This window comes from Raphanus sativus, unplaced genomic scaffold (assembly GCF_000801105.2).
Source record: "Raphanus sativus cultivar WK10039 unplaced genomic scaffold, ASM80110v3 Scaffold0016, whole genome shotgun sequence".
NCBI lineage: Eukaryota > Viridiplantae > Streptophyta > Magnoliopsida > Brassicales > Brassicaceae > Raphanus > Raphanus sativus.
In genome coordinates, this window is record NW_026615342.1 from 68872 (window position 1) to 88708 (window position 19837).

A 19837-nucleotide genomic window follows, 5' to 3' on the forward strand; every position below is an offset into this window, starting at 1 on the left:
TTTAGTTGCGGAGTGCACCATAAGAAACGTGAGTCGTGCCACATGCAATTACTTACAAGCCAGCGCAGTGGTGTAAAGAATAAAAATTCAGAGAAAAACAAAAAAAAAAGCAGAATTTTACAGTAAAACCCTAATCATCATCTCTCCGATCTCGATCGCAACCTGAGAGCTTCCCTCTGCAGTGATGGTAAGCTTCGCTCGTAGTACTCTCAAATCAATCGTTATATTGCCTCTTGATCTTCGTTTGATTCAAATTGAGGCAATTGCACTGTTTTTTTTTTCTTTTTTTTTGCAGGCGGATTCTCCTCACGAAGAAAGGTTAGAGAGATTCTTGTTTCTTCTTTTCAGCTTCGCATCTTATTAAAAATCCTTCTCTTTCTGGTTTTGCGCGTTTCCTACAATCTTAAATTTCAATTATCTGAATCAGATTTTCGAGATTTTGACTTTTTGAAGAAAAAAAAAGATCTAATTTTTTGTTCTCTCTACTTGAATTTTGGTGTTGATGATGCCTTGGGAGCTTACCTAAATGGTGTTTAGTGAGAAGTGTAACAGCTAAACACATTTCCTTGATTAATTGCACCAGGGACTCACGATCTCCTTCTCCCAGGAAAGAACAACCAAGATCCAGGTCCAGGTCCATGCCGAGGTATAGGTCTAGGTCTAGGTCAAGATCTTTGCCAAGGCCTATATCTCCATCAAGAAACCGTGGAAGGTTAGTTTATTCAGTTGAGTTTATGGGTTTCTTATGTTACTATAACTTGGAAGCTTATGGATGGATAATCGTCTTTTGCTTACTCTACTCCTACTTCTAGGTCGAGGTCAAGAAGCCGTGGAAGGTTAGCTCTACCTTTCTTTCCCCATCAAATTGTGGTTTTTTTTTTTTTTAAATCTTAATGATATTTTATTGATAGGTCTGAAACCGAAAACCCTGGTACCACTCTCCATGTGACCGGCTTATCAACAAGAGTTACAGAAAAGGATCTTGAAGCACATTTCTCCAAGGAAGGAAAGGTGACATTAACCATCTACACTCTGATTCTCCTTTCTCATTACTCTTTTTAGCATACACTCACTCATTAGTCCTGTTGTTAAATGGTGTTCCATTCCTTCCCACAGGTTGCGTCCTGCGTTCTAGTGGTGGAGCCGCGCACCCGTGAGTCTCGTGGTTTTGCCTTTGTTACGATGGATAGTCTTAAGGACGCTGAGCGGTGCATTAAGTATCTCAACCAATCTGTACTAGAAGGCCGATACATAAAAGTCGAAAGGGTAACAAAAGTTCTTTGCTCTACTGATTTTTTTTTTTGGTGGCTATACTATAAGTTTGGTGTATTTGTTTGTTTGACTTAATAACCTGGTGGTTTTCTGACCATTCAGAAAAAAAATATTGCATCAAGCTAAGTGTTGGCAGCAATCAGAGATGATACTCATCCTTACACAACATCATATTAAGTGAAACACAACTTGGTCACTCCAAATCAACTAATCATAAGCAACTATATTGCCTCATCTCTCAAGTAATCAAAGGACATTATCAAGTATCAACAACTATTAGTCAAGTGTTCTTCAGCCTAGGATTCATCTTGTTTCCCCTGAGTATACGATGGCTTTTTGTAACTTGAAGTATTGCGTCCCATTTACATATTTTGTCTTATCTTCAGTCCCGAAGAAAGCGCCCTAGAACTCCCACCCCAGGCCACTATCTTGGCTTGAAAAGCTCCAGAGACAATGGTAAGTGAACATTTAAAGTAAGAAGTGTTCTTGAAGGTTTCTAACTATTCTGGATTTTCTCTGTTGTGGAAAAGACCGAGATAGCCGTAGCAATCGAGGGAGGCACTATGATCGTGATGATTCTGGACACCGTAGGTCACCAAGACGTGACTTTTCACCTCGTGATCATGGAAGGAGGTCACCTCGTGGTGGTGGAAGAAGTTCTAGAAGAGACCGGTCTTACTCTCCTCGTGGAAGAAGCCCAGAGAGAAGGTCCGAGAGAAGGTATCAACCCCGTGGCTCGAGATGACCTGTTTAGGTCTCTTGACGAAGGAATTTTATGTTGTATGATTGATTATTATCATCTTTAAATAGTACAGATATTTCGGTTGGAGACAGTTATGGCTTTATGAGTCTTTTCCTCTTATGTATGCTGCAGAACACAGTGAATGTGAAACTTACAATGTAATAGCTTATTAGCTTATTCTATGCTACTTTTGTTTTTAATGAGTGAATCAGAATTTCTATATGACTATAATCTGGAGAATTGAGATTGTTGAAAAAAAGAAGCACAGTATTGTACTGTATGTTTGCTTGATTTCTGCATCAGGGTCACAATATCTCCTGCAAAGAAACAACTCAGGTCCCTGATCATAAGACCCGTGTTGAGATCCAAATCCAGGTCCATGCCGAGGGATAGGTCTAGGTCAAGATCTTTGGCAAGGCCTATATCTCCATCAAGAAACCGTGGAAGGTTAGCTCTATCTTTCTTTCCCCACTGAGTCTGCACTCTGCAGTGTTTGGTTTCTGTGTTCATCTAATGGACAGGGCTAATGGACATGGTACCACTCTCCTTGGATTGACAGGTCTGAAATTGAAAACACTGGTACCACTCTCTTTGTGACCGGCCTATCCACAAAAGTCACCGACAAGGATCTTGAAGCACATTTCTCCAAGCAAGGAAAGGTGATAACATCTAAAACCTGATCCTCCTTCCTGATAGTATGTTTCGTCTCTGCGTTATAAGCATAGAATCAGTACTCATGTTGTTAAGTTGTTTTCATTACCACAGGTTGCGTCATGCGTTCTAAAGGTTGACCCGCACACCCGTGAGTCTCGTGGTTATGCCTTTGTTACAATGGATAGTCTTGGAGATGCTGAGCGGTGCATTAAGTATCTCAACGGAACTTTAGTAGATGGCAGATACATAAAAGTCGAAAAGGTAACAAAAATTGATGCTCTACTGATTCTGGTGCCGATACAATAAGTATTGAAAATATTGCGTTGAGTGTTGGCAACAGTCACTAAGTGAGACACAGTTTGATCATAAAGCAACTATTGCCTCAACTCTTAACTAGTCAAAAGGGCACTAGCAACTATTAGTCGATTGTTCTTCAGTTTAGCCTAGGATTCATACAGTGGCTTTTTGTAACTTGTAGTTTGTGTCCATTACATGAGCTTGGTGTACTTTGTGTTATCTTCAGTCCCGAAGAAAGCGTCCGAGAACTCCCACCCCAGGCCAATATCTTGGCTTGAAAAGCTCTAGAGACAATGGTAAGTGAACACTTGAAGCCTCTATCGAGTCCCTTGAAAAACGAAAAGGTTTCTAACTGTTCTGTACTCTTCTTTTTTTTCTGTTGTAGAAAAAGACAGAGATGGCCGTAGCAGTCAAGAGAAGCACGATGATCGTGATGATTCTCGGCAACGTTGGTCACCAAACCGCCACTATTCACCTCGTGGTGAAAGGAACTCACCAAGACGCGACCATTCACCTCGTGATGGGAGGGAGTCACCAAGACACGATCGTTCACCTCGTGGTGAAAGAAGCCCAGAGAGAAGGTATCAACCCAAGTGGCTCGAAATGACCTGTTTAGGTCTCTTTCAAAGGAATTCAAGAACTTCTTTGTTGATTTGAGGTTGTGATTGATCAACATCATCATCTTTAAAATAGTAAAGAGATTCTGTTGGAGACAGTTATGGTTTTGTTTATGGGTTTGACTTCTTGCGATTGTTTGATTTCTGAATCAGGGGCTCACGATCTCCTCCTGCACAGCCGAGGCCAAGAACTTTGGCAAGGCCTATATCTCCAGCAAGCCGTATAAGGTTAGTTTATTGCGTTGAGTTTATGGGTTTCTAGTGTCACTGTAATTTTGGAAGTTTATGGGTAAAATCATCTTTCGTTAACTCTATTCTCTTTGTAGCTTTACTTTCCTCATATCTGTGCCTGCATTGTTTTGTAGTCCCCCTGCAGTGTTTGGTTTCTTTCTTTTCTATCTTCATGTAAATGATATTTGATTGACAGGGCTGAAATAGATGCAAGTGTCTGGGCCGACCTACACCTATCCCCAATAGTCTCGGACAAGGATCTTGAGTGGACACCGTAGGGTCACCCAAGACGCGACCATCATTCACCTCGTACGTGGTGGAAAGTAAAAAGGTCCTAGAGAAGATTGCCAATTGTGTATATACCCTCAATATAGAAGATGCCAATTGTTTCTTACTAATATCAGAGTAACTCCTCTTGCATATACATTTGTATCGTTAGGATTCAAATTGTTATTTGTGATATAATGCAAGTGTAAACATATATCAAGAAAGCATGACGTAAAAGGAAGGTCAGCATGAACTGGTGGAAGAGAATCAGTGGGACCAATCATTGAACAGTTGATTGGTTTTTGTCACCTCAGCATGCTTCCTTTTCGCAGCTGTGTATATTCCCCCTCTAGTTGTTTTTTTTCTTGACAAAAATTAATATTATTTTTCTTATCAGATTATGTTTTTAATATTCATATAAACATTTTTTTGTGATTTAGTCACCGAAACCTAGATATGGATATGGCTAACTCAAGAGGGTTCATTCACATTTTTGTGTGGCCATTGTATCTTTAACCTTTGGAAAATACGAAAGATGTAAACAAAATATAGAGTGTTTTTATGGCTGTGCATCAAACGGTGACAGACGCACACTTCACCATGTCAAACAGCCCATCCTCAAAAACAACATCGCACGACAACACCTTATCCCAAATCTCTCCTTGGCGCCTTCCCAAAGCAATCTCTGCACAGCAAAGGACTTTCTTCTTGGCGTCATGTATTTTAGTAAAGAAGAGAGCCAACATCTTCTCCCCACACTTGACCACTCTGGATCGATCAGTCTCCTCCACAGCGAAAAACTCTTCCAAACCGTTGACAACACTCCAACAAGGGCTCTGCTTCGTAGGATCAAACGCCATCAACACCCCCGCCTTGCCAGAACGATCGTGGTAGTAGAGGACATCATCAACCACACACGCACCCTTCCACTCCTTGGCGTTCAACACCTCCTTCAACTCCCACTTGTCTTCTCTCGGTTCATAAGCAAAAGCGTGCTGATTCCTAAAACTTTTAAAGAACAGCTTCCCCTCCATCACAGCAGAATCAGACCAGAGATCACCATAGGGCAAGTCGTGTTTTACCATCACCGGCTCCCACGTCTGGGCTTCCGTGTCGAACACCATCACCGCCTTCATCCACCCCTCCCCCGACGACCCATCTTCATCAGAAAAACTACAGTAGGAATCACCGATCAGGTACACCTTCCCGTCAACGGCGCTAGCTACATTATTAATCATGCGCTGAGGCATGCCGGGGATGGACTGCACCGTGTGAGAGGCGAAGTCGATGCTGAGCGATTCCAGGTTGTTGAACACATACGTCTTGGAACCCACGGGGACGAAGCTTCCGATGGAAGACATGGGGGGAAGCGATCCGACCACGACCAGGCGGTTTCTGGAGTTGGGTTTGCGGTGGAGGACGTGGAAACGGGAGTCGCCCGTGCTGCGGTTGTAGAGGAGAGCGTAGACACGGTGCTCGGTGATTCCGAGCTGAGATCGCCTCTTGTAGAGCTTAGGGGAAGCGATGAGTTTCCTGAAAGTCCTGGAGACGAGAGAGAGAGTTGGGTAACGGCTTATTGGCACACGAGCTACGATGTCGACGGTGACGTCGTCTGGAAGCGACGGAAACAGAGGAGACGGTGACTGCTCGGGAGATTGCTCCATTTGTTTGAGTGAATCAGAGGAAATCGACCTGTAGACATCAACAACGGAAACATGTTACTGGTTAGAATTCAGACAATATCAAGCAAGTTCAGACACGACACAAGTAAGTAACGGGTAAGATTAGGGTTTAACTCATAAACAGTAGACTAAAGTTTCGATCTTTATCTAAGCACACAGACAAAAGTTTCGAATTTTATCGAATTAGTGGTCATGAGATGTATGCAGGACCATTTATCATCGCAAAATATCAACAATAACCCTCCAGACAACAAAAATTAGGGCTTTTTTTTTCACTAACCTTTCTTCGATAGGAGAACCCGCCTGCAAAAAAAAAAAACAATGTGATTACTTCAATTTAAAGCAAACGACGATCAAAGCTTACCATCACTGCAAGGGAAACTCTCAGGTTGCGATCGAAAGCAGACGGAGACATGATGATTAGGGTTTTACTGTAAAATTCTGCTTTTTTCTTTGTTATGTTTTTCTCTGAATGAAGACTTCTTTTTGATATTCACACCACTGGGCTAGTGACTAACTTTGTATGTGGCACGACTCAGTGAATTTGAGATTTTGACTTTTTGTCTGGCCCATTCTTTTTCGATCGGTTTGCTTTAGTTGTCTCTCAATTTTATTTTGGTATGTAAACCGGGGATCATCCTCGAATTAACAGAATTAAAATATGGATATTTTATAAAATATGGCTCCTTAGAGTTTTTAAAAAAAATAATTCTCATACTATAAACAAGTATTTTTTGCCCACTACAACTTGCCCGTGTATCTTTTCAAGTTAATTTATAACACATTTTTAATCTGCAAATATTCTTCAGCCAAAGAGTTATTTATTATAGACTGAAACAAAAACCAGTTTCTTAAATCATCAACATCAAGAACCTAACTCATATCTATCTTAACTTAGCCACCTCTCCCGTCCAGTACTACTTACCAGTGACTTTGTTGTAGTTAAAGAATTTCAAGGTTCTTGATATTTCTAACAATGAACTCAACAGAAACATCCAAGCCTCTCTTTCAGGTTTGACCAGACCTAATAGTCTTGAAACTTGGAAACAGCTCATTCTCAGGGAATTCCCCATGTTGATTTTCAAACCTGAGGCATTGATCTGTTTACTCATCGGCACAATACCGGAATTTCTTCAAAGATACCAAAGAATCTAATAAGCCTCGGCATAATACTCAAATTTTATCCTCAAATTGTGTTGACAATCGACGGCGCCTTTGTCATTTGTTTGACCTTTGGAAAATGTTGCCAACTTATGTTTGAAGAGTTCATTAGAGTGTAATGAAGTTTTATGTAATTAGGAGACACACCAAACGAATATGGAGGACCACATGGCCCTAACAAACTTGCCTTTGGATTGAATATCAAAAGGCTTATTCTAATGATTAGGCCTCTCTCCATTATTATTTTTATCTTTTCTTGGAGAGGGTATGAAAAATTGAAAACCAATTTACAATCTAAAAACTTAAATTTTATACACAAATAGTTTATTGTAGGTATTTTTAATTTTTCATATAAAAATTAATTCTACTACAGAAATCAACAATACTTATAAGGGAAAATTTAAATACAGGATATGATGTTGGAATAAAACATCATCTCCTTTATTATCATATACTGTACATCATTATCACCATACATTATTTAAAAAAAGCACTGACCAGTGACCATTATCCATTTAGAAATTAAGAAAAAGAAAAGGACACCACATGATGACGTGTACGGTCTCCCTACGTGTAACTCAACAAAACGTTCATGTCCTCCCTGGCTTTTCAACTCAACCGAGCTACTCTCTCTCTCTCTCTCTCTCTCTCTCTCTCTCTTCACCACCTTTACTTGAATCTTACTTGGATCATTCACCTTTTCGTGCTTTTTTTGGATCGGAGGATTCAGTTCCCGATATGGCGATCAAAGACGAGACGGAGGAAAGCTGCGGAAGCAGAGCCGTCATGGCTGCTGCTGCTGCTTCGGTTACAACTAAGGAGAACCCTAGGCAGCAGCGTATGAAGCTCGAGGTGTACGGTGATGTTCTACAGAGAATCCAGGAGTCTAATTACGAAGAAGCTAACTTCCCTGATTTCGATGATCACCTCTGGCTCCATTTCAATCGTCTTCCTGCTCGGTAACTTCCTTTTTTTAAACTCTGTTTCTTGGATCAAATCATGATAAGTTATTGTCCGAAGTGACATAACTTTCGTTTTGGTGTGTGAAGATATGCTATGGATGTAAATGTTGAGAGAGCAGAGGATGTACTCACTCATCAGAGATTGCTCAAGTTGGCTGAAGATCCTGCTACTAGACCTGTTTTTGAAGTTCGTTGTGTCCAGGTTCAAAATCCTAATCAGATATAATTGAAACTGAACTCTTTGGCTTTTACTACTTAATTGGTCTAATTAATTATTACAGGTTTCTCCCTCACTCAATGGACATTCTGCTGACGCTGATGCTTCGGATCCTGCTGTGAAGGAAGATGCTCAAAGCTCCTACCATTCTAGCAGGCAAGGATTAATTAAAGTTCTCGCTGTTTTTCTTTTTTTTTTGACGTTTTCTTCTTTATGACTGTTTTTTTTTCACTTGCTTCTTGTTTAAAAAGGGTTCTTGCGCCTCCCACTTTTGGTTCTTCTCCGAATTTCGAGGCTCTTACTCAGGCTTATAAACATCATGCCGAAGATGATGATAGTGCTGTCAATGCTCAGTTGCCTAATTCTCGGTGAGAGTTTAGTTTCTTCTGAAAATTTTAATATCTAAGTTCTATTGCAGTTTCTCCAGTCTTGTCTTGAATCTTGGTCTCATGTTTTCTCTTGTTAGCCTGATATTCTTAGACAAACATGTTCGGTGATATTGTCCTTTGTTGCCTTTTCTATAGACCGATGCACGAGATTACCTTTTCAACCATTGACAAGCCCAAACTCCTTAGTCAGGTTTGGTGAATTTTTTATAGTTTTTTCTTATGATTATTTGCATAAACTTAGTCACACTTTAAAGAATCCATTAAGACTTTCATGTAAAGAATGAGTGGTAATTTCCTCATTATGCCATTATCTGAGAGAGAAGTGTTTTTTTTTGTTCTAGTTAACTTCCATGCTTGGTGAACTTGGATTGAACATTCAAGAAGCTCACGCTTTCTCTACAGCGGATGGTTTCTCTCTAGATGTTTTCGTTGTTGACGGTTGGTCCCAGGAGGTATGGTTTCCGTTTTCTGCATGGGGACAAAGACCTTTCAAAAAGGCATCATGTTACTTGCCACTGATGTCTTAAGTGAATAGCTTAGAAAGATAAATGACAATTGCTCACCTTTCTGTCTCTGTCATCACTAAACTGGTTGAGATTTGCTTATGTAGGAAACAGAAGGTTTAAAAGATGCATTGAGGAAGGAGATACTGAAGCTTAAGGTATATTTTATATATTTTGGAAATGCAAGTAATGCTTGATGTTTTTTTTTTTTGCATCAATTTTTTTATACTCAATTTTCTCTCCATGTTCCACACTGGCTGCTCTGCAGGATCAACCTAGCACAAGGCAAAAGTCTATTACTTTCTTTGAGCATGACAAGTCCACTAACGAGCTTCTACCCGCCTGTGTTGAAATACCCACGGATGGAACTGACGAGTGGGAGATTGACATGAAGCAGCTCAAAATTGAAAAGAAAGTGGCATGTGGATCATATGGGGAACTGTGAGTTTATCATCCAAAATGCTGTAACTTTATGCTACAAAGTTATGGGATACACATGTATATATATTCTTGTATGTCTACGCAGGTATAAAGGAACCTATTGCAGTCAGGAAGTAGCTATCAAAATCCTAAAACCCGAGCGTGTGAATACTGAAATGCTCCGAGAGTTTTCTCAGGAAGTGTATATAATGAGGTATACTACAGTTGATTCTCAATCTCATTCATGATCTTATAGTTTTTTATTGTTCTAACCTGCATATTATTGATGCTGATTGTTCTCCGGGGCTGGTTGTTACAGGAAAGTAAGGCACAAAAACGTTGTCCAGTTTATCGGTGCATGTACACGATCTCCAAACCTATGCATTGTGACAGGTAAGTGTGTGTTCTGTCCTGTAGATTATTACGTTGAAATTCTCATAACATTTATTTCCTAGTTTTGACTTTTATAGTTGATTGATTTTGATTTATTCTGTATCAGAATTCATGGCTCGGGGAAGCATATATGATTTTCTTCACAAACAGAAAGGCGTTTTTAAACTTCAATCTTTGCTCAAAGTGGCACTTGACGTCTCCAAAGGAATGAACTATTTGCATCAAAACAATATCATTCATCGAGACCTCAAGACCGCTAATCTTCTCATGGACGAACATGAAGTAAGTTTCAATCTTTGGACACTAATCACGTAGTGTATCAGGCATTCTTTTGTAGCTGATTAGTCTTTCAGCTTCTAAGCACTTGAAATCCAACAGATGTTCCTTTTTTCATTTTACAAGAACAGAGGGACTTGTCTTTAGGTTGTGTAAAACTTTGAACAGGTCGTCAAGGTTGCTGATTTTGGGGTCGCGAGAGTGCAGACTCAGTCAGGGGTCATGACAGCTGAAACTGGGACTTACCGATGGATGGCTCCAGAGGTATATATGAAACTTCTTTCGTTATCTGTGAAGAGTTTTTGGCTGTCTCTACTAATAATATACTTTCTGAACTCAGGTCATTGAGCACAAACCTTATGATCATAGAGCAGATGTCTTCAGTTACGCGATCGTGTTGTGGGAACTTTTGACTGGCGAGGTAATCCCTCGTTACTTCTTATCTCTCTCTCTCTCTCTGGATTTTGAATTGTAGAAGATACTAAACTCGTTATGTGAAAACAGCTCCCATATTCTTACTTGACTCCACTGCAAGCAGCTGTTGGCGTTGTCCAAAAGGTAATGTTTAGTAAGGACTGACTATACATTTACTTTCCTCGTTTCTTCTTGTACAATGACTCTTAAGAGGAAATGTACAGGGACTTAGACCAAAAATTCCAAAAGAAACACACCCAAAACTGACTCAGCTTCTTGAGAAATGCTGGCAACAAGACCCAGCTCAAAGACCAGATTTTGCAGAAATCATAGAAATGGTTAATCAAGTACTCCATGAGGTATATATATAACTACTTTTATCATTCTGTTGCGGAATTCGTGGTTCTTCTGATACCACTTGTAGAGTCAATCGTAACTCTAACAAGACTTCCTTGGGGATTCGTAGTATCCCCTGGTCCCTTGATCTTTCCCATTGATTCAATCCTTGTTCATGACACAAGAGTTTTTCACCCAGTTCGCGGCCGCAGCACACTACATCTGGGGTGGATCCAGGATCCACAACATCCACTATGAAGTATCGGAAAACACCTCCGATGTGGTTTACAAGATCATAACTCTCTCTCTGTTCCTGGGTATGCAAACCCTAGAGAGTATAAAGAGATTACAAGAGTACATGGCTAAGAGCTAAGACTAGAACAACAAATCATCTCTAGCTTACTCTATCTCTCTAAGAGACGCCATGGAAGCTCCCTCTGGATGCTTGAGGCTCGTGCCTCCCAGAAGCTTAGCTTGGAGATCCCTGTCGTGATCTCTCCTTCTTTGTATTGTCAGCACTTAACCTAATGGGCTTTATCGATTAGGCCCATAGGTTGTCCACGCGTAACTTGTGCAACTCGGCCCAGCCGATGAACAAGTCCGATGGGCTTGACCAAACCTCACAAATCTCCACCTGTTTGGTCCAAGTCCATAACCCTTCCTTTGTGCTCGACACCTCTTGAAACTTGAGCAAATCTGCTCATCCTCTGCATCTCCATGTCTTCTCTTATCTCTTCTCACTTCTCTCAGCTCCACCTTGAGCTTAGCTTGAAGTCCTCTCATGATCTTCTTGAAACCTGCATAAGCTTACACTTATACACCACAACTGCTGTAGATTAAACACTTAAATCCACTTAGCCCCATCAATGAAAAATAGACATCATGCTTGATGAAGGGTATGTGACAATCCCATTGTCATTCTGAATTTCCATCACCTTCATCCATTGTCTTGAGTTGTTAACCCAGCTGCTACACTCCAAGTGTCAAGCTCAACTCCTCATTGAAGTCGTGTTACTTCATATCTTACTCCACGTGAACTTATCAACAACAAAGCCTTGCTGTCAAAACCACGAACTTGTTCAAGTCTTGAACATAAACCTGAACATCTTTCTGCAAATTGATTTTCTCCTTGTCCTTTCGATTCCACTCATGTGCACTGAGCCTTGAACCAAAATTACCTGAATTCTGTGCAACTACCTTCGAACCATATATGCTTCAAACCTGAAACAACCTCTGATTCTCTACTTGTTTAAACACTCCAGCCTTAAACACGTTTTGTACCGCTGTTACTCTGAACAGGACCCGCCATCCAACCATCACTGCTGGACAGACTTTCGACACAACCTTGGTTCACCCTTTATGTTGTTAACAAACATTGCTACCACATAATCCTCCTTGAATCAACCGCAAACCCTTGAAGTCACTCATGCTCCATATCTCTGAAACAGTTTTTGACTTACCCTTGATGTTCTTGAACAGACTGCACTTGAGCATCACTTTGTACCGCTGCACAAGCAGGACACGCCGCCTAACACCACCTGATTAGGAAGACTTTCGACACAAACATCTTTGCTCCACCATCTGATCAACCTGCTCTGCAACTACAGAACCCCCACTAACAGATTTAGACCCCACTGTTAGTTAAATGAACTGAGCTTCATACCATCTTCACCATGATACGCCTTGGCTCTCCTCACTAGCTGCCTGTGATATCTTATCTAGAATGCATGATATCCCTCCTTTACTCAGCTGTGAATTACTTTTCTCAATACCTTTCTTGTACTGAGATGTCTCCAATGCCGAAACCTGTGCATCACCATCAACGACTTGAACACGCCTGCTAGTTATTGAACCTGCCATTAGCCAATGGACTTCCTTGAGGAAACTTCCTCTCTTCTATGATGCAACCATATATCCAGAACTACACTTGTTCTGTTCCCTTAAATGCAATCGGCTTTTCCTTGCATTTAGACTTTCATGAAGCTTCTTTCAGTTCCATGACTTGAGCTTAAGATGAACCTACTTGTGGAGAACAAGTCTTACTCTTCCTGAGATGGACAAATTGTAAGACACTTCCCTGCAATCCCTGCAAACTATAAGACACTTCCCTGCAATCCCTGCAATGTCTTCTAACAGTTTCTTACTTTGCTTCATCTCACCATTCTTCATCTTCACTGCTCAATATTTCAGTATCTCTTGATACTTACTTCCCTTCAATTTAACCAAGCACTTCACCACGTTTCCTCTTGCATCATACTCGGCTCAGATTTCGTGGTCCTCTGTATCAACCTCACTGCAGTGTACTCATGATACAAATGCCGATTTACTTGTCTCGCCTACAAGTAACCTTATGTAAGACTCCCCTTACAAATCTCCTTCTGATGCGCCTTGTACTTGTTAACTGATCTTGACACTTCCTGGCCTTGACACTCTGAACGTATCCACGAGCCTCTTATCATGAATAACCTTTCTTTTCAGCTCTTACTCCCTTGAGCTGACCAAGTTGCTAACCCGAAACTTTTACCTTTCAGCTGAACCAATCAAGACATCTTCTAAACCAGTGACTCACTCCACCTGGAATCAGATTATATATATCCCTGATGCATCAATCCTTATATAATCTCAGTGGCTCCACCTGAATCAAATAACCCTTTAGAAGTACCATGTCTCTGTAACTAAGTTTCTGCAACTGTTCAATGTTCCTGTCGGCCCTTGAACATATCTCTCATCATACATGCCTGTGATACTCTTGAGATACTCCCTTACAGCTTTTGTCGTGTCAAACTCAAACTCATGACGAGTTTCTTCAGCTGTAACTATACTCGAACCATAACCTGTTCAAGCATGAAGTTCCGACCTGGTCAAGTCTGCAAATTTCTTCTTTTGCCTTTGAGCTTCAATTCTTATCTGAGAGCTCCACCTTGACCATTGTGGTCGTGACACCAGATAGGCGTCCCTGACTTCTCCTCTGAGTCTATTCATCTTGAATTTCCGACTCAGACATCCTCGATGATTCCTCTAAGGTATAACTCACACACGCTTCTCCTAGCTGTGGTAGCGACTTTCTGCTTCTTGAACAAGTGTTGATGACTGTTGTCTCATACCCTTTATCCTCAGGATTACAACCAGTCGTAACAACCTGTTCAACCCGATTCTGCCTGCGCATTTTCCTCTGCCTTTGACCAGAATCTTCAAGCTAAGTCTAACCTTGAATCACCTTTTTTTTTTTTATCTTTAGGTTTTCCCCGTCACTCACACGACCTCACTAAAGCTTCTGCATGTTGTTACCACAAATAGCCATTTGCTCCAACATACCCTTGTGTAGGCTTTTACACACTTATCCCATACTCTAGTTTCTTCTTCGTGGAGGTACAACCTATTCATGTCACACTGACTTGGTGACTTCTCTGACTTTCTTCTCATAGCCAGAAACCTAGCCTCTTATGCACCCACGAGACTGACTTGAACTGACCCAAAACAAATCACCTCTGTTTTGACACTTTGTTGTCACACGACAACCAACCTGTGCAGCTGCAAGATCCGTTGATCATCTTTCGCAAAGATAACCTCTATTCCTTGTGATCTCTGAAAACCTTCAGTCCTTGTGACTGTGAGATTGACGACCTTTGATTCCTTCTCCTTAAGCCTAGCTTTGACTTAAGATGAGTCTGTATTTCCTTGAGATATCATCCATCCCAAACGACTCAAATCAATCTCCAACACTGATCACGAACACGCCCACATGTGCAGCTGTTCTGCTGCAGCTTGCGCGAGTCTTTTCTTTCTTGCCAACAACCACTGCATCCCTTGCAAGTCTCTCATCATGATTTCATAGACCTGAAACCATCACGTGCATTAAGATTTTCCACTGTGAACCTTTCTTCCTCTGTCTCTGACGTTGTCTTTGCCTACCACATACAAACGCCATCTGCTTCTTTCCTTGACAATGCCTATCTTTCAGCATCATCCCTGGTTCGTCACTCTTGAAATAATCATGTGATTGTGACTACAAATCTACTGATTCTTCTTCTCCAGAATTTCTAGCTGATGTCGATGCTAACTTGAAGCTCTTGCAGAATCTGAATCACCATTGCCTCAAACCAGAAGCTCTTTGACTCAATCCCAAACCTCAATAGCTTGTAGACACCAAACTCCCCATCCTGAGAATTTCCTTTGTAACAACCTGAATGAACACCTTTCCTTGAACATCTCTCTGAACCGCTGCTGTCGCCAACAGAACCCGCCGCTTAGCTCAACCTGCTAAGAAGACTTTCGACGCAAAGAATCTCTGCTCAACCTCTGCTCAAACAAATCATTACCTCTGCAACCGTGAAATCTTGTAGACCCATTTGTTTCCCCTCATATGCCTGAGAAGCCAAAACAAACTACTACTGAATCCCATGCAGAAAACCCGAAACACACTTGTTTCCATCTTGAATCAATCTTGATTTGACACCGCCACCTATTCAGCCGAACTCTGCCTTGAACAAGTAACTACTCGTTCTTACAGATCCATCCCAGCAGAAAACTATGTGTTATGCCAAACACATATCTGCTTAGAAAACCACACTGCATTCCCTCTGAAAATAGCAGTCTTGTAGTATCTTGTTCTCTGAACCTCTACCCAACTGTAGACTCTCATGATCACACATAGACAAACCCTGCATGAGTCGATCTCCTTCAAACCCTTCTGCAACACCCTTCACGCTGACTAAAGAATACCATTTGAACAGCCATGAAACACTCATATCATTCAAGGTTCTAAGGCGTCCCCTAGTTCCAAGAATTCCATGAGATACAGAGCTGAAATAACCCCATAGATTAGCACACCACCTGCGACTGATATACCATGTAGAGATAACCCAAGAATACCGTGAAATCCCTCACTAAATCTTCAGACAATCCCATACAAAACCAGTGCAAAAACCCCGTGTGCTCCACTATGCTCTCAACTCCAATAACTTGCAGAATATGAAGAAATCCGAAAATCCAATGCATATAGTCACACACGCCTTGTGACTGTCACACACTCCTTGTGACTGCATATCGAAGACAGCTCTGAAAACCTCTGTTTCTTATGCTAACAGCCTGCCACCATCTCATCTTGTGAGTAGCCTGAAACCCTTCTCACATAGTAGCAGATTCTTGCACCCTTGGAGAACTGTAGAGAAGCCCTGATTTCATAAACTCGAAATCATCTCAACCGATTCAACTGACTTGTGAATCCTTCCTCCGTAAACTTGTGCAACTGTAGCGAAGAACGTCGAACAGTTTTCCTTCTTCCTCTTGTAAACCAAAAATCTCTTTCACCTGATCTTGATCTCGGTGTACTACTCTGATTAAGGTAAAACCACGTGACCACCAGCTTCATATGTCTCTCCTCCTAGAGACGTGGACTCCATGAATCAATGAGCCTATGCTCTGATACCACTTGTTGCGGAATTCGTGGTTCTTCTGATACCACTTGTAGAGTCAATCGTAACTCTAACAAGACTTCCTTGGGGATTCGTAGTATCCCCTGGTCCCTTGATCTTTCCCATTGATTCAATCCTTGTTCATGACACAAGAGTTTTTCACCCAGTTCGCGGCCGCAGCACACTACATCTGGGGTGGATCCAGGATCCACAACATCCACTATGAAGTATCGGAAAACACCTCCGATGTGGTTTACAAGATCATAACTCTCTCTCTGTTCCTGGGTATGCAAACCCTAGAGAGTATAAAGAGATTACAAGAGTACATGGCTAAGAGCTAAGACTAGAACAACAAATCATCTCTAGCTTACTCTATCTCTCTAAGAGACGCCATGGAAGCTCCCTCTGGATGCTTGAGGCTCGTGCCTCCCAGAAGCTTAGCTTGGAGATCCCTGTCGTGATCTCTCCTTCTTTGTATTGTCAGCACTTAACCTAATGGGCTTTATCGATTAGGCCCATAGGTTGTCCACGCGTAACTTGTGCAACTCGGCCCAGCCGATGAACAAGTCCGATGGGCTTGACCAAACCTCACACATTCTCACTGCTCAAGTAAAAACCATTTAGTTACCAGCGGGGAGTTTCACAAATTGTGAGTGTAATATTTATGTCCTCAAAAACCAACAGGTTGGAGATGAGGAGCGCCAAAAGGATAAACGTGGTGGTTTCTTCTCAGGTCTAAGAAAAGGCCACCATTGATATACTCTCAAGTAGATGCTGAAACGTGATATGTTTGATCGATCGGTCTGAATAGAGCTCAAATCTCAGATCTCATCTTTGCTTTGTATAGTTTTTGTTTCTAATATCTCTGTATAGATTATATTTTTCTAGAGCCTCACTTTTTACTTCAATTCTTTTTTTTTTTTCCTTTTGAGAAGAATCACTGAGCGGCTATGAAAATTATTTTGTTGACTTGTTGTTACATGTCTGCCTTTCGAGCGAAACTAGTTATCTTATTATTTGATAGTGTCATTTAGACACACACACAAAAACACTTGCGTTGAGAACATGTACATTATTTATTTGTCCGATTCTAGACTCATCTGGTGTCCTAACGTCAAGGTGTCGATATACTGCTTGAGCTAGCTCATACGCCAATATATGACAAAATGGTATGGGGGACGTTGCCACGTCAGATGCTATGTAACCTGTGCGATAGTATCGTACGGCTCTTAATAGGCCAAACTCTGAGCTAAATAATAGATCCAAATGAAACTATATTATGGGCCTTAGGCCCAGTTATGTAACAAGTGGCTGAGATGGTGAGAAAAGCGGAGAAGATGATGAATGATGTTTGTCTGACAAGTCCATTTGGGAGTAGCGATTGTTCGACGACGATGATGGCGAGGTTTGTCTCTGTATCGTCTCCTCAGTTTCCTTCCGTCTTCCGCGAGCTCCCTCCTTCATCGTCAACTCTTTATCCGAGACGCTTCGAGGTAAATTCCTTATCACTGTCATGTATCTCTTCTGTGATTGGTCAATTGAAGTCATATGTGCTCTTAATCAGGTCTATCACCGGAGATTTTCAATCAAATGTTCTTCATCTAAGCCGGAAGATGGTGTAGATTCGGCGCCGTCTTTGTCTTCCTCCTCATCGTCGCCGTCCACAAGTGAAGTACCTATCGACACTTCGTCATACAACTTGTACACCGTACTCGGCGGTATTGGGATGCTAGACACCGCGTATTTGACTTACCTCAAGCTCACTGGCTCCGATGCCTTCTGCCCTGTTGGTGGTGGTGGTGCTTGCGGCGATGTCTTAAACAGCGATTACGCCCTTGTTTTCGGTTGGTATTATCTCATCCATCGCTTTAGCTTTGATTCACGTTTCTCCATTTTTTTGAACTGTGCATATTGTATGAATATAAGATTTGTATTTGTGTATATCTCTTGAAGTAGCAATTCAATCACAAAGGCATGATAACTAGATCATGTTTAAAATAACTCGCATGTGATTGAAAGCTGAACTCAGTTACAATCCTTTTACGTTTTCTTCCAGGTGTTCCTCTGCCAGTGATTGGGTTTATTATGTATGGCTTAGTAACCGCTCTAAGTGCACAGCTTGGGAATGCGGAAGGGAATCTACCCTTTGGAGTCAGTAAGACCAACGGGCGTCTTGCGTTGTTCGCGGCCACGACTACAATGGCATCTGCTAGTGCATATTTCCTCTATATCCTTAGCACAAAACTCTCAGGATCATCGTGTCTCTACTGTCTACTGTCTGCTTTCCTTTCGTTTACTCTATTTTTCCTCTCTTTAAAGGTAACCCTTTTTTTTATATTAGCTTCTCTTACATTTTGGATTTAGTGTATTTTTACTTGAGATGATATCTTAAATTCAGATTACGTTTATGTGGTAGGATGTGAAGTTGCAAGAGATACAACAAGTTGTAGGATTGCAGATATGCTTGGCAATCATAGTAGTTGCCTCCTTATCTGCTTCCTATAGTTCTGCTCAACCAATCTCTACACGGTAATTTAGGCTCTAAGTATTCTTTCTTGAGTCCCGAGGATGAATGAGTCAAATCAAGTGGTTTTGTTTTAACCCCAATATCTTTTTGGTTTCACTCCTTGCAGATCAGGTGACATTGAACTGCCATATTATTCAACGGAGATCACTACATCGTCCAGTCCTTATGCTGTTGCTCTAGCAAAACATCTAAACTCCATTGGAGCTAAAATGTATGGAGCATTCTGGTGTTCACACTGCCTAGAGCAAAAAGAGGTAGGCACTTCATTCATCATCGCTTTGCCTGGCCTTTATTGATTTGTGATGTTCATGTAAGTCCCCTTTCATCTATAGATGTTTGGAAGAGAAGCAGCAAAACTACTGAACTACGTGGAATGTTTTCCGGAAGGGTATAAGAAAGGAGTTCAAATATTCAAGGCGTGTTCAGATGCTAGGATCGAAGGATTCCCGACATGGATGATAAATGGCCAGGTGAGTAAAAAACCTATGGATCCTTGTTACATTTTTTTCCATCACATGTCAGTTCTGGTTTCACTTGTTTTTATTGTTTAGGTCTTAAGCGGAGAAGTAGAACTCGCTGAACTAGCGGAGATGTCTGGATTCACCCTTGATCAGGCAGATGAGGCCAATCAACTTAAGTAACTGTTGTAGTTGTTGCCAAATGCTCTTTACTTGATCCGGATAGTTAATAGGGCGTTCTATGTAAATGCAAGTGATTGAAGTTCTTATTATTGCCATAGGAAGTTATAATCACGCCCTATGCCAATAAAGATACTTAGGTTCCACAAAATTGTTAGGTTCAACTAATAATTCGAGAATCTGCCGTCATCTAGTAGTGGATGTATTAATGCCTAGAAGTGAGGTTAATGTTAAGAGTCACCCATGTATGTATGTTGTATGCTTAATGATATATGCGTGTAGGTGTATCATGTATGTATATGGGTGTATTGGAAACTTAGAAAAAATATGTTATTGATATAATGCATGATTATATATGCCTTCAGATTCAATGCACTTGTCCCTTCTGGATATATTTCTTGCATGTGCTTGTGGATAAGCAGCAG

General features: G+C 41.2%; 5 protein-coding genes across 9 annotated transcripts; 4 read left to right on the forward strand and 1 right to left on the reverse strand.

The window, feature by feature from the left end:
* The first annotated feature begins 53 nt into the window (after positions 1-53).
* On the forward strand, positions 54-2214 carry LOC108822032 (serine/arginine-rich splicing factor SR45a). Its single transcript, XM_018595044.2, has 8 exons — positions 54-187; positions 296-318; positions 584-712; positions 813-836; positions 912-1011; positions 1117-1266; positions 1659-1728; positions 1803-2214. Exons 1-8 carry the CDS (start codon positions 185-187, stop codon positions 2015-2017), a joined length of 714 nt encoding a protein of 237 aa, XP_018450546.1. The 5' UTR covers positions 54-184; the 3' UTR covers positions 2018-2214.
* A 111-nt stretch (positions 2215-2325) lies between these two features.
* LOC108819879 (serine/arginine-rich splicing factor SR45a-like) lies at positions 2326-4422 on the forward strand. Its single transcript, XM_018592897.2, has 7 exons — positions 2326-2461; positions 2574-2673; positions 2780-2929; positions 3192-3261; positions 3351-3546; positions 3736-3810; positions 4010-4422. The coding sequence occupies exons 1-7, from the start codon at positions 2394-2396 to the stop codon at positions 4089-4091; spliced, it is 741 nt and encodes a 246-aa protein (XP_018448399.2). The 5' UTR covers positions 2326-2393; the 3' UTR covers positions 4092-4422.
* Positions 4423-4637: 215 nt separating this feature from the next.
* LOC108822009 (F-box/kelch-repeat protein At4g38940-like) lies at positions 4638-6297 on the reverse strand. 2 transcript variants are annotated; one of them, XM_018595020.2, is made up of 3 exons: positions 6127-6297; positions 6043-6065; positions 4638-5772 (listed from the first exon to the last, which is right to left on the reverse strand). In XM_018595020.2, the coding sequence occupies exons 1-3, from the start codon at positions 6175-6177 to the stop codon at positions 4653-4655; spliced, it is 1194 nt and encodes a 397-aa protein (XP_018450522.1). In that variant the 5' UTR covers positions 6178-6297; the 3' UTR covers positions 4638-4652. The 2 variants fall into 2 exon arrangements, with proteins under 2 accessions (XP_018450522.1, XP_018450523.1); XM_018595021.2 differs by lacking the exon at positions 6043-6065 and having other exon boundaries at positions 6127-6285.
* A 1247-nt stretch (positions 6298-7544) lies between these two features.
* On the forward strand, positions 7545-17497 carry LOC108821902 (serine/threonine-protein kinase STY17). Of its 4 annotated transcripts, none has more exons than XM_056995662.1 (16): positions 7545-7882; positions 7973-8087; positions 8167-8258; positions 8354-8470; positions 8627-8681; positions 8833-8943; positions 9102-9152; positions 9263-9435; positions 9521-9628; positions 9734-9807; positions 9914-10089; positions 10252-10347; positions 10424-10504; positions 10588-10641; positions 10722-10856; positions 17367-17497. In XM_056995662.1, the coding sequence occupies exons 1-16, from the start codon at positions 7662-7664 to the stop codon at positions 17388-17390; spliced, it is 1683 nt and encodes a 560-aa protein (XP_056851642.1). In that variant the 5' UTR covers positions 7545-7661; the 3' UTR covers positions 17391-17497. The 4 variants fall into 4 exon arrangements, with proteins under 4 accessions (XP_056851642.1, XP_018450395.1, XP_018450394.1 ...); XM_018594893.2 differs by having other exon boundaries at positions 17342-17478; XM_018594892.2 differs by lacking the exon at positions 17367-17497 and adding an exon at positions 16932-17263.
* A 53-nt stretch (positions 17498-17550) lies between these two features.
* On the forward strand, positions 17551-19776 carry LOC108821903 (thiol-disulfide oxidoreductase LTO1). Its single transcript, XM_018594895.2, has 7 exons — positions 17551-17740; positions 17812-18091; positions 18304-18566; positions 18664-18776; positions 18881-19028; positions 19107-19244; positions 19326-19776. Exons 1-7 carry the CDS (start codon positions 17564-17566, stop codon positions 19413-19415), a joined length of 1209 nt encoding a protein of 402 aa, XP_018450397.1. The 5' UTR covers positions 17551-17563; the 3' UTR covers positions 19416-19776.
* Positions 19777-19837: the final 61 nt, after the last annotated feature.

Excerpts from the sequence above, each read along its gene's own strand:
- LOC108822032 (XM_018595044.2), top strand. Across the intron at positions 1,012-1,116 it reads ATTTCTCCAAGGAAGGAAAG|GTTGCGTCCTGCGTTCTAGT; the intron begins GTGACATTAACC and ends TCCTTCCCACAG. Across the intron at positions 1,729-1,802 it reads GAAAAGCTCCAGAGACAATG|ACCGAGATAGCCGTAGCAAT; the intron begins GTAAGTGAACAT and ends GTTGTGGAAAAG.
- LOC108819879 (XM_018592897.2), top strand. The coding sequence starts at position 2,394 with ATGCCGAGGGATAGGTCTAGGTCAAGATCTTTGGCAAGGCCTATATCT. Across the intron at positions 2,930-3,191 it reads GATACATAAAAGTCGAAAAG|TCCCGAAGAAAGCGTCCGAG; the intron begins GTAACAAAAATT and ends TGTTATCTTCAG. Across the intron at positions 3,262-3,350 it reads GAAAAGCTCTAGAGACAATG|AAAAAGACAGAGATGGCCGT; the intron begins GTAAGTGAACAC and ends TTTCTGTTGTAG.
- LOC108822009 (XM_018595020.2), bottom strand. The coding sequence starts at position 6,177 with ATGTCTCCGTCTGCTTTCGATCGCAACCTGAGAGTTTCCCTTGCAGTG. Across the intron at positions 6,066-6,126 it reads GAGTTTCCCTTGCAGTGATG|GCGGGTTCTCCTATCGAAGA; the intron begins GTAAGCTTTGAT and ends TTTTTTTTGCAG. Across the intron at positions 5,773-6,042 it reads GGTTCTCCTATCGAAGAAAG|GTCGATTTCCTCTGATTCAC; the intron begins GTTAGTGAAAAA and ends TGATGTCTACAG.
- LOC108821902 (XM_018594892.2), top strand. The coding sequence starts at position 7,662 with ATGGCGATCAAAGACGAGACGGAGGAAAGCTGCGGAAGCAGAGCCGTC. Across the intron at positions 10,348-10,423 it reads ACCGATGGATGGCTCCAGAG|GTCATTGAGCACAAACCTTA; the intron begins GTATATATGAAA and ends TTCTGAACTCAG. Across the intron at positions 10,642-10,721 it reads CTGTTGGCGTTGTCCAAAAG|GGACTTAGACCAAAAATTCC; the intron begins GTAATGTTTAGT and ends GGAAATGTACAG.
- LOC108821903 (XM_018594895.2), top strand. The coding sequence starts at position 17,564 with ATGGTGAGAAAAGCGGAGAAGATGATGAATGATGTTTGTCTGACAAGT. Across the intron at positions 17,741-17,811 it reads TTTATCCGAGACGCTTCGAG|GTCTATCACCGGAGATTTTC; the intron begins GTAAATTCCTTA and ends GCTCTTAATCAG. Across the intron at positions 18,567-18,663 it reads TATTTTTCCTCTCTTTAAAG|GATGTGAAGTTGCAAGAGAT; the intron begins GTAACCCTTTTT and ends TTTATGTGGTAG.